This window comes from Macrotis lagotis, chromosome 2, assembly GCF_037893015.1.
Source record: "Macrotis lagotis isolate mMagLag1 chromosome 2, bilby.v1.9.chrom.fasta, whole genome shotgun sequence".
NCBI classification, from domain to species: Eukaryota; Metazoa; Chordata; class Mammalia; order Peramelemorphia; family Peramelidae; genus Macrotis; species Macrotis lagotis.
In genome coordinates this window covers 150713957-150726317 of record NC_133659.1, presented here as the reverse complement: position 1 = coordinate 150726317, position 12361 = coordinate 150713957, and the positions used below count along the sequence as shown (strand labels likewise).

Here is a 12361-nt window from a genome sequence, read left to right as displayed (position 1 = left end):
TGGATTAGAGTCCCTGCTTTGCCCCTTACTAGCAATGTGACCTTCAGTAAAATACTTTATTTTGATGAACTTCATGCTCTTAATTTGTAAAATATGGGTTATAATACAATCCACCTCACAGATTCATTGTGAATAGTGTTTTCTTAACCTTAAGACTCTGTAGAAATGTAAGAAATTTTCTTGATTTTCCCAAAATTTATTGATGTTGATAAAAATACAAGATGGATTCTAAAAACAATTCAAATTGGTTTAATGTGCATTGTTAATATTTCAAAGCATATCTTAGAAATATTATTGAACAACTCATAAAAACAATAATCCCTTTCATTGTGCTTAGTCAATTGTAATGAAAGCATTTGCACCTTAGACTGTTAGAATATGATTCATTTGTTGAATCTGGTCCACTAGGTAAAATGAATTTTGGAAGTTGAGCTACCTTGATTTGGTATGTTTCTTCTTTTGGTTTTTTTTTTTTTTGCAAGGCAATGGGGTTAAGTGGCTTGCCCAAGGTCACACAGCTAGGTAATTATTAAGTGTCTGAGGTCAGATTTGAACTCAGGTACTCCTGATTCCAAGGCTGGTGCTCTATCCACTGTGCCACCTAGCTGCCTTGGTATGTTTTTTCTTAAACTAAACCCCAAATCGAAATTTGAAGTAGTTCATTCAGAATAGGTTCTAGATCATTTGATTCTAAATAGGGTGTGCTGTAAATGAATCACCATGAATTAAAGGATAACAAGATTCAAAGCATGTTGAAAATAGAAGTTGGAAGTCCAGAATTCAGTTCCCACCTTTTCCACTCTCAGACAAGGCATTTCATCATGGTCAAGATTTCCTAATCTGAAGATAAATAATTTCTTAGGTCTCTAATAAACACAAACCTATGATTTTATATATATATATATATATATATATATATGTATATATATATGTGTGTGTGTGTGTGTGTGTGTATACATATATATGAATATATATATACATATATACATATATATATATATATATATATATATATATATATATTACAGTTCAAGATTTCAAGATCCTGGAAGTGAAACCAACAAAGGAATCAGTTATCATTGTTGCTCAATCCTGGGAGAACTAAGTTTGCAATCAGATTTAAAGGACAGGGTACTGAGGTAAAGCACCATCTTTTATTCCTAAGGTCACCCATGGAGCCAAAAAGATCAAAACATGACAAGAAAAGGCATAAATTTTCTACTGAATATAAGCTGTTTTATAATGGCAAAAATGACCTCAGTTATTGTGTTGTTAACCAAAGAGTCCAAAGTAAGCAAATGATATGAGTTTTTTTTTTATTTTCTAAAATAGTTAAACTTAGTAAAAACAATGATCAGAAAAGATAATAGGGGAACTAGAAACATAATTTTCTATTCATAGATACCCAACAAAATTACACATTTGCATAAAGCAGAAATAGGTAGATTATATATCCCCATGATGTACAGGCAGATGCACTGACAAAAATATAGGGAATAGTATAGGTCTGGGTGAAGAAAGTGATGCATATCAATCTCATGTTAACCAGAGTAAATATTGGAAGAATGACATTGATCAAAATTTGTGTTCCAGATAGAATAAATGTAATTTGAAATCTTAATTATGAAATGATATAAGGTTTCATTTTGGAAAAAGAATGACTTCTCATTTTTTTACTGATTCTGTTAATTATGTATTTGTAATTTTTTCTATGTGGGTCATTCAAATGCTTAAACATAAAGTATTTCTAATTATATCTAATGTGATAATCTTGTCAGTTTATTTTTTCACTAATCTAGAAAGAAGTATAAGAAAAATTGCAAAGTGGGTAATTAAGAATTGGTCATTTCTTTCAAAAACCAAAAAAATCACCAATTGAAATACATTTGCTCTTTTGAAATTTTATTTACCATTTGAGTTATTAGACATATGCTTACTGTACTCCCACACTAAATATTGAGAAAACCAAAATTACCCATCCATCAAATAGAAGCCACATCATCTACAAACCAATCAAACCAAAATGCAAAAGCAACATGCAGCTTGGTGACTCATCCTTACATCCTGCATCAAATTTTAATGAGTCTCAAGGCCCCAGAGTCTAAGTCTCCTCTCTCTCTCTCTCTCTTCCATTTCCTGTAATCTCTTCTAGTGTTCTTTCCAGTTTTCTTCCAGACCTATTTCTCAGTCAATGTCAGTGCTGAGCCTTTCCCTCCTCTTCCCTTTCTCCTTCCATTCTCCTCAAAGTCCTCCTCACTCACCAGGTGCAGCGTCAGGGGCAGCAGCAGCAGGAACAGCCACAGGTAGAGGTGACAGCTATTGGTGAACTTGCTCTGTTCCGGATCGTGGTACCAACCTCCGGTGAGCGCAGCCCACACTCCTTGCCGGAGTAATTGCAACACCTGGGACACCATGCTAGCTGTAGCCCGGTGGCCCAGGGCCCTCAGTTTCCCTTCTGAGCACCCCCACGCTGCTCACCGGACCCCCCAGTCCTAGCAAAGGGTGTCCCACGTCGTCCCCCCACCACCACCTCCTCCTCCACCACCACCTCCCCCTACTCCCCCTTGATTAGAGCTGGGACTGTTCGTCTGCCAGGACCCGCAGGTGGGGGCGCCGGCGCCGGCTGCTGCCGCCGGGCAGGTGGGCGCCATGTCCAAGGAAGGAAGGATTTTCCCATCGTGCTCAGAGGCGGTTGCAGATGCTCAGAAGGCTCCTCCCCTCCTGCCCTACGCCGGGACTCCTCCCAGAACCGCGGCAGCTGGAGGGGGAGGGAGTCGTGCCCAGGTCTTTTCCAGTCCTCTACTCCCATTGCCTCAGCTACCACAATCCTCTCCTTTCTCCTCCCAAACTCGAATGAATAATCTAAACTAGAAAGTGTTGCTCTCATACAGCAACGATAGCAGAGGACACATTGTCCTGGACTCATTCCTTTGCTCCTAAGATCAAAATGCTTGCAGGACTTGAGAGTCCGCTGCATAGCTCCCATTGCAATTTCTTTTCCCATCCCTGGGATGTCCTAGTTCATATCAGGTCACTCGCTAGAAGAAACTTTCCCCTTTTCAAACTCTTCTCTGTTCTGCACTCTCTTGGGCCTTTGCTGTTGTTGTTTTAATTTTTGTCCCCTTTTTCATGTCAGGTGACATAATACAAGTAATATACATTGCTAACCTAAAATTGTTTTCAGGTCATCGGCCCTTTTGGAATTTGAAGCTCTCAAGGAGAGAGACTATTTTGGTCTCTCTCTCTCTCTCTCTCTCTCTCTCTCTCTCTCTCTCTCTCTCTCTCTCTCTCTCTTTCTCATTCCCAAAGCTTAGCATAGTGCCTAGTATATAGTAAGCTCTTATTAAGTAGCTATTGACAAAATTATTTTAAGTGTTATATATTATTATTGTTATTATTAATTTTCTCAATTGCTCACCTGGAGACTGTTTTCTTTGAATCTTCGGAGTAGATAATGGCTTGTTACAGAAAGATCCCACTTCCTTAAGAAAATAATTCTTGGGGCGGCTAGGTGGTGCAATAGATAGATACTCCTGGAGTCAGGAGTACCTGAGTTCAAATCCAGCCTCAGACACTTAATAATTACCTAGCTGTGTGGACTTGGGCAAGCCACTTAACCCCATTTGCCTTGTAATTATAATAATAGTAATAATAATAATAATAATAATAATAATAATAATTCTTCAAAGTGAGTCTGAAATTCCAATGGTGCATTTTTTTCCCTTTGGATTAAGAATTTCCATAATTTTCACTTGAAAATGAACACAGTTTCTGTACTTCCCTGGGTGCCAGATTTGAAAGGGGAAAAGAAGAACTGAAAAGAGAGAAAGATGCACTATCCTAAAACTGGAAAATATACTGACTGGGACACTTAAGGCAGATTTCTCCTTTTTTTTTTTAATCTCCTTCCCCACAGCCAGGAGCCTCATGCCACTTACAGTATTTTCTCAGACTCTTTCACCCTTAAATTATGATGAATCTTCACTGAGCAAAAGTAACTTGATATATTTCTGCTGAGCATAGGCAATGAGGAAAGAATTTTTTTTCAGCTCATAGGATGTTTTAGTTAGAAAACTCCAGCGAATTCCCTACAACTAACTCAACCACTTAACTTCAAGAAATAAAATTGGTTGTTTCTTGTCCTTTATCATGGAAGAAGACCAAAATGACATCTCTATGTTTGAGACAAATTACAGTGTGTCTGACTATGGCTGATCAGACTAATATGAGCTCAGAATGCTCTACCATAGGCTGGGTACAAATTGTCCTTCTGAACACCTGCAAACACCATATGAGTACCTGGGTACTTTAAATACATATATCAGGTTTCTTTTGAGCTGCTTCAATTCTGCCTTCCTCATAGAGTGCAGCACCTTTAATGATGAGGGCATGCCATGCTGGGGGGGGGGGGGTTCCTGTGTCATTGTCTCCCAAGCTGTACAATCAATTCTAAGGTTCTTCAAAAAGATCTTCAGAGTGTCTCAGTATCACTTCTTCTGACCCCATTGTGACTTCTTCATAAAATATATTTTTTAGCAAGTTTAGATCTGGCTTTCTAACAATGTGTCCAATCCATTGCAGTTGCACTCTTGTAGTAATGTTAGAATGCTAGGTAGTTTAGCTCGAGAAAGGACTTAGGTTTCTGGTATCTTCTTCTGCCAGGTGATCTTCAGAATCTTCCCAAGACAATTTAAATGGAAGCAATTCAGTTTCCTGACATGGTGCTAGTAGCAGGTTCCACAGGCATATAGCAATGAGGTCAACAGCTCTGTAGACCTTCAGTTTGGTAGTCAGTCTAATACCTCTCCTCTTTCATTCTTTTTTTTCTGAGTTTCCCAAATACTGAGCTAGCTCTAGCAATGCAAGTGTCAACTACATTGTCAATGTGTACCTCATTGGAAAGGAAAAAATATTTTCACCAAGTTTGTCTGGTAAATATCTCACTTCTAGGATACATCAGGAAATGATTAAAATTTTAAAAGCAACAAACATTCCCTAATTGATATTTAGTGAAAGAATAGTAACAGGCAGCTTCCAGAAGAAGAAACTCAAACAGCAATAGCAATATAAAATGTGTCAAATTACTAAGAATAAGAAAAATGAAAATTATAATAACTCAGGGTTCATCATACACCTTACAAGGTAAGTGAACCTGTCCACGGCATTCAACACTTCTCCATTTGCTGTAATCAATGGTTCCACATATGGATGTTGTGTTGCTGGCTGATGGAGCAACCTAACTTGTTAATTGTTAGACCAAAATCATCACAAGCAGCAGAGAATCGATTCATACTTTGTTGCATCTGGGCTTCAGAGGCTGAACTGAGTGCACAATTATCAGCAAACAGAAGATCATGCACAAGCACTCCTTCCACTTTGGTCTTGGCTTGTAGCCTTTTCAAGTTAAAGAATTTGTCATCAGTGCAGTAGCTGACCTTGAGGCCATGTTCATTGTCATTGAAATAAACTCAGATAAGTCAACAGTATTTCTATATATTATCCCAAAAATCCAACAAGAAGAAATAGCAAAAGAAATTAGTATAGGAAGTACAAAATATTTGGAAATATACCTACTGAGACACACACAAGAACTAAATGGACATAAAAATAAAATTATTCTTTGAACAGATAAAAATCTAAGTAATGGAAGAAATATTAATTGCTCATGAATTGTCAAAATGACAAAAATTAACAGTATCACTCAAATCAATCAAACCATCAATGAATACATTATATTTGGTAAGAATAACAAAATTATTCTACAAGAACAATATTTAGAATATCAAGAGAATTAATGGGAAAAAAGGAGACAGAAGGAAAGGGTCCTAGAAATATTAGATGTTTAACTATACTACAGAGCAATTATCATCAGAGTAATTGAGAAATTGATCAATGGAACACATTAGGGACCCAATAGATGGAATCACATGAGCACAGTAGCCTAATGGTGATAATCCCAAAGATGATAGCTACTTGGGCAAGAACTCGTTATTTGACAAAAACTATCAGGAAAACTAGAAAGTGGTCTGGCAGAAATTACACATCAATCAAAACTTTACAATGTATGTCAAGATGAATTTGAAAAGGATAGATACATGATTTATACATAAAAGGAAACATTTTATTTTAAACAAATTAAAGTATAATAGAAATTATGTCAGATCTATGGATAAGTGAAGAATTTATAACCAAATGAGAGATAGAAAGAATCACAGAAGGTAAATGAACAATTTTAGCCAATAAAATTATTTTTGTCTTGTAAACAAAAACCATACAGATAACATTAGAAAAGAAACAGGTAAATGGAAAAATATTTCACCAAATTTGTCTGGTAAATATCTCACTTCTAAGATGCAACAGAAACTGATTCAAATTTTAAAAGCAACAAACATGCACTAATTGATATTTGGTGAAAGAATATTAATAGGCAGTTTCCAGAAGAAGAAGCTCAAACATCAATAGCAATATAAAATGTGTTAAATTACTAATAATAAGAAAAATGAAAATTATAATAACTCAGGATTCACCTTACACTCATCAGATTGGCAAATTAACAAAAAAGGAAAATGACAAATGCAGGCAGAGCTATTGGAAACAAAGGCGTATATTAAGGCACTCTTGTTTGAACTGGTCCTGTTATTCTTGGAGCTATTTGGAACTGTATTCCCACAACTATTAAAGTATGCATATCTTTTAAATCAGCAAAGTTGTTATTAGAACTACTACTAAAACTGTAGACAATATGATATATTTGGGTGTCTACATACCCAGAAACTATATGAACACAATTACAAAACACTTTTCACAGAAATAAAGCCAGATCTAAATAATTGGAAAAATATCAATTGCTCATGAGTAAGTCAAGCTAACATAATAAAAATGGCAATTCTATCTAAAGCAATCTACTTTAGTGACATATCAATAAAATTACTAAAAAATTTTATATTTTAGAATTAATTTATGATTTTTTTGTATCACCAGAATTTTTTTTGCATTATTCCTCCCCTTCCCCAACAGTCACAGCACATAGGAAATAATTTTTAAGAAATAAAAACAAGAAAACATCATCAAAGAAGAATACCTCAAAAAGTCTAAAAAGATATGTAGTATTCCCTACCCAAGGACCTCATTCCTCTGGAACTAAGTGGGATCTGCTCATATCTCTTCTTTGCATGTTCTTTGTGGTTTTGAAACATTTACTTTTGATCATTTATAGTTTTGAGTCATTGTGTATAGTTTTTCCTTGGCTCAGCTTATTTTACTCAGTATCAGATTGTAAAAATCTTTCCAATTTCTCTGTATTCATCATATGTACTGTTTCATTTTTTGAGTTGCAATTTTTGATTTTTTAGAGTTACATACAAATATAGTTTTCAACATTCATCATTTTGCAAACTTTTGAGTTCCACGTTTTTCTGCTTCCTCCACTCCCTCCCCTATCCCCATAGCAGGTAGCAATCTGATATAGATTGTACATGTACAAGCATGTTTCACATATTTCCATAGAAAGAATTAGAATTAGAATTAAGGGGTAAAAACCATGAGAAAGAAAAAAGCATAAAAATAGCTTTAAAAAGTGAACATAGGGGCAGCTAGGTGGAGCAGTGGATAGAGCACTGGCTTTGGAGTCAGGAGTACATGAGTTCAAATCCAACCTCAGACACTTAATAATTACCTAGCTGTGTGGCCTTGGGCAAGCCACTTAATCCCCATTGCTTTGTAAAAACTAATAAAAAAAAAAAGTGGACATAGCTTACTTTACATTCAAACTCCATAATTTGTTCTCTGAATTTGGATGGCATTTTCCATAAAGGTCTCTCAGGATTGCCCTTGTTCACAGAATAACTAAGAGGAGCATCAGAGTTGATCATTTCACAATGTTGTTGTTAATGTATTCTAGTTCTGATCAGCATCAGTTTATGCAAGTCTTTCTAGCTTTTTCTGCCCACTCTTGATTTCTTACAGAAGAATGTACTGTATCACATTCATATATCATGACTTGTTCAACTATTCTCCAATTGATGGACATCCCTTCAATCTCCAATTCTGTGCCACTACAAAAAAAGCTATAAATATTTTTGAACACGTGGGTGTCTTCCTCTTTTTTATGAGCTCTTTGGGATATAGACCTAGTATTGATACTGCTGGATTAAAGGATATGCAGTTTTATTGCCCTTTGAGCAGGGTCCAAATTGCTCTCCAGAGTATTGAACCAGTCTACAACTCCATCAATAGAGTCCCAGTTTTCTCATATCCTCTACAACATTTGTCATTTACCTTTTTTGTCATTTTAGTCATTGTGGAAGGTGTGAGGTGATACCTCAGAGGTGTTTTACTTTGTATTTCTCTATTCAATAATCATTTAGAAAATTTTTTCATATGCCCATAGTTAACCTTAATTTTTTCATCTGAAAACTGCCTTTTCATAGCCTTTGACCATTTTTTAATTGGGAAATGATTTGTATTCTTATATATTTGACTCAGTTCCCTAAAATTTTAGACATGAATCCTTTATCAGAAACACAAACTGTGGAAATTATTTCCCAGTTTTCTGTTTTTCTTTTAATCTTGGATGCATTTGGTTTTATTAATGCAAAAATTTTTTAATTTAATGTAGTCTAAATGATCAATTTTGCAACTTATAATGTTCTCTATCTCATGTTTGATCATAAACTCCTCCCTTCTCCATAGATCTGATAGACTGCTCCTTGCTAATTGGTTTGTGGTATCTCCCCATTTGTCTAAATACTATACCAATTTCATCTACATCTCAATATAGGGTGTGAGATACAGGTCTATGCCTAATTTTTGCCATACTATTTTCCAGTTTTCTTGCCAGTTTTTGTCAAATAGTGAGTTCTCATTCCAGAAGCTGTATGTAGTCTTTGGGTTTATCAAACAGAAGACTACTATTGTCATTTACTACTATTTCTTTTGTATCTAATCTATTGCATTGATCTACCTCTTTATTTCTTAGTATCAGTCAGTTTTGATGATCAGTACTTTATAATATGATTTTATCTGTTACAGATAGGGCACTTTCCTTTGCAATTTTTTCAATAATTTCTTTTTTTCCTCCAGATGATTTTTTAGTATTTTTCAAGCTCTGTAAAATATCTTTTTGGTTATTTGATTGGTATGGCACCAAATAAGTGATTTAATTTAGGTTGACATGATTTTTATTGTATTAACTCAGCATACACATGAGAAATGATATATTTCCAATTGTTTAAATCTGACTTTATTTGTGTGAAGTGTTTTCTAATTGTTTCCATGTAGCTTCTCAGTTTGTCTTGAAGGTTTATTGTCAAGTATTTTATGTTATCTACAGTTACTTTAAATGAAATTATGCCTTCTATCTCTTGCTGATGCTGATGATTTTTGTGGGTTTGTTTTATATCCCGCTACTGTGCTAAAGTTGTTTCAAGTAGTTTTTTAGTTGATTTTCTAGAGTTTTCTAAGTATGCTATCATATCATCTGCAATGAGTGAGAGTTTTGTTTCTTCAGTACCTATACTAATTCCTTCCATTTCTTTTCTTTCTCTTATTGCTAAAGCTAATGTTTTAATACAATGCTAAATAATAATGGTGACAGTAAGAATCCTTGTTTCACCCCTGATCTTATTGGGAATACTTCTTATACCCATTGCATATAGTGCTTCCTAATGGTTTTAGATAGATAGATACTGCCTAATATTTTAAGAAAAACTCCATTTATTCCTATGCTCTATGTTTTTAATAGGACTGGGTGCTTTATTTTGTTGAAGGCTTTTTTTAGCATCTTTTGAGATAATCATGTGATGTCTGTTAGTTTTGCTTTTGATAGTCACTTATGCTGATTGTTTTTCTAATATTGAAGCATTCCTGTATTGTATAACTGCTTCTTTGTCATAATAGATTATCTGAATGATAACTTGCTGTACTACCCTAGTGATAACTTGCTGTAATCTTTGTTAATATTTTATTTAAAAATTTTTGCATCAATATTCATTAGGAATATTGGTCTAGAATTTTCTTCTCCTGTTTGATTCTTCCTAGTTAAAGTATCAGTACCATGTTGGTGTAATCAAAGGACTTTGGCAGAATTTCTTCTTTACCTATTTTTTTCAAATAATCTAAATAGAATTGAAATTAATTGTTCTTTAAATGTTTGATAAAATTCACTTGTAAATCCATCTAGTCCCGGACATCTTCTCATAGGGAGTTCATTGATGACTTGTTCAGTTTCTTTTTCTATAATGGGGCTATTTAAGTATTTTATATCTTCTTCTGTTAATCTGGGCCATTTACATGTTTTTCAAATATTTATTTCACTTATATTGTCAGATATATTGGCATAGCATTGGCAACATAGCTCCAAGTTATAAGATATTTTCTCCTCATTGATGATGAGTTCATCCTTTCCATTTTTGATACTGGCAATTTGGTTCCCCTCTTTTTTTAAATAAAATTAACCAAAGCTTTATCTATTTTAATGGGTTTTTTTCATAAAACCAACCCTTAGTTTTCTTTCAATTTTATTAACTTCTTTGATTTTCAGAATTTCTAATTTGGTATTTAATTGGGGATTTTTAATTTGTTCTTTTTCTAGCTTGTTTCTAGCTTGTATTCTAACTTGTTTCTATCTTGCATGACCAATTCATTAATCTCTTCTATCTCTATTTTATTCATGTAAGCTTTTAGAAATTTAAATTTTACTCTAATAATTATTTTGGTTGCATTTCACAATTTTTGGTATGTGGTCTCATTATTGTCATTGTCTTGGATGAAATTGCTGTTTCAATGATTTCTTGTTTGAGCCACTCATTCTTTTAAATTTTGTCATTTAGTTTCCATTAAATTTTTAGTTTATCTTTCCATGATCCATTATTACATGTGGGTTTTATTGCATCATGATCTTAAAAAAAAGATAAATTTACTGTTTCTGTGTTTTTTGTGCATTTGATTATGACATTTTTAGACCCCAATACCTGTTGAATTTTTGTTTTGCATATATGCAAAGGAAAAGGCATATTCCTTTCTATCCTCATTTCATATTCTCCAAAGGTTTATTATTTCAAACTTTTAAAAACTCTATTTGCCTTCTTAACTTCCTTATTTTTAATTTTACAGTTATATTTATCCAATTCTGATAGAGGGAGGTTGAAATACCCCATTAGTACAGTTTTTGCTGTCTATGTCTTCCAGTAACTCATTTAGCTTCTTCTCTAAGAATTAATATTGATATTGCTTCATTGCCAATGGAACCTTTTAAGGAAACTTCAGTTTCCTTCCTTATAACTTTTAATAGGATCTATTTTTATATTTCCTTTGAGCGAGATCAGGAATGCTACTCCTGCTTATTTTTTTTAATTCAACTGAAATATATTATGCTTGAGTCTTTAACTTTACCCTGTGTGTACCTCTCTACTACAAATGTGTTTCTTGTAAACAGAATATTTTAGGATTCTGTTTTTAATCCAGTCTACTATATTTGTCTCTTTTATGGGAGATTTCATCCCATTTACATTCATTGATTACTAATACTGTATTTTCCTCCATCATATCATCCCTTTGTACTTTTATCTCTCCTTTCTCTTTATCCCTCCTCACCAATGTTTTACTTAGATATGCTTCCTCCCTCAATCTGCCCTCCCTTTTATCAGTCCCTCCTTCTGCTTTCTCTCCCTTTTCCCTTCCCTGAAGGGTAGGATAAATTTATAAACCTAATTGGTATTGTATGTTATTCAGTCTTTGAGTTAAATCTGTTGAAAGTAAGATTTACTCAGTACTCACTCTCTCCTTTCTTCACTCTGCTATAAGTCCTTTGTGCCTCTTCATGTGATATTATTTATGCTCTTATGCATCCACCTTCTTCTATAAGTATAATCTTTTCTTTCATATCTTACTAGTTTCATATCTGGCTTGTACCCATACCATCTATCTAAGAATAGTCCTTTCAACTATGCTAATAGAAGTACAATTTTCAAGTGCGATAAGTATTAACATATCATTATCAATTTATACCCCCCATCCTCTATCCAGGTACACTCCCTCCAACTATTCCAATAGGAATACAACACTCAAGAGCTCAAAGTATCTTCACATCACAGTCAATTTATACTCACATACTCTAAATATACTTCTTTTAAATATCCTAAGAGAAATATAATTCTCAAGAGTTACAAATATAGTCTTTCTGTATTGAGATGTAGCTGGTTTAGCCTTATTGACTAACATTTTTTCTATGTAACTTTTTACACATCTCTTGAGTGCTGTATTTGAAGATCAAATTTTCTGTTCAGTTCTAGTCTTTTTATCAGTTAAGTTTGAAAGCCCTATATTTTATTAAAATTCCATCTTTTCCTCTAAAAGAATGTTC

General features: G+C 34.0%; 1 protein-coding gene across 1 annotated transcript in view; it reads right to left on the bottom strand.

The window, feature by feature from the left end:
* PCNX2 (pecanex 2) overlaps positions 1 to 2434 on the bottom strand; it is a 413266-nt gene extending 410832 nt beyond the window's left edge. Inside the window, exon 1 of the mRNA XM_074222998.1 lies at positions 2262 to 2434. Coding sequence (XP_074079099.1) covers positions 2262 to 2414 — 153 coding nt within the window. The 5' untranslated portion in view covers positions 2415 to 2434. The remainder of the gene's footprint in view (positions 1 to 2261) is intronic.
* Between the last annotated feature and the right edge of the window lie 9927 nt (positions 2435 to 12361).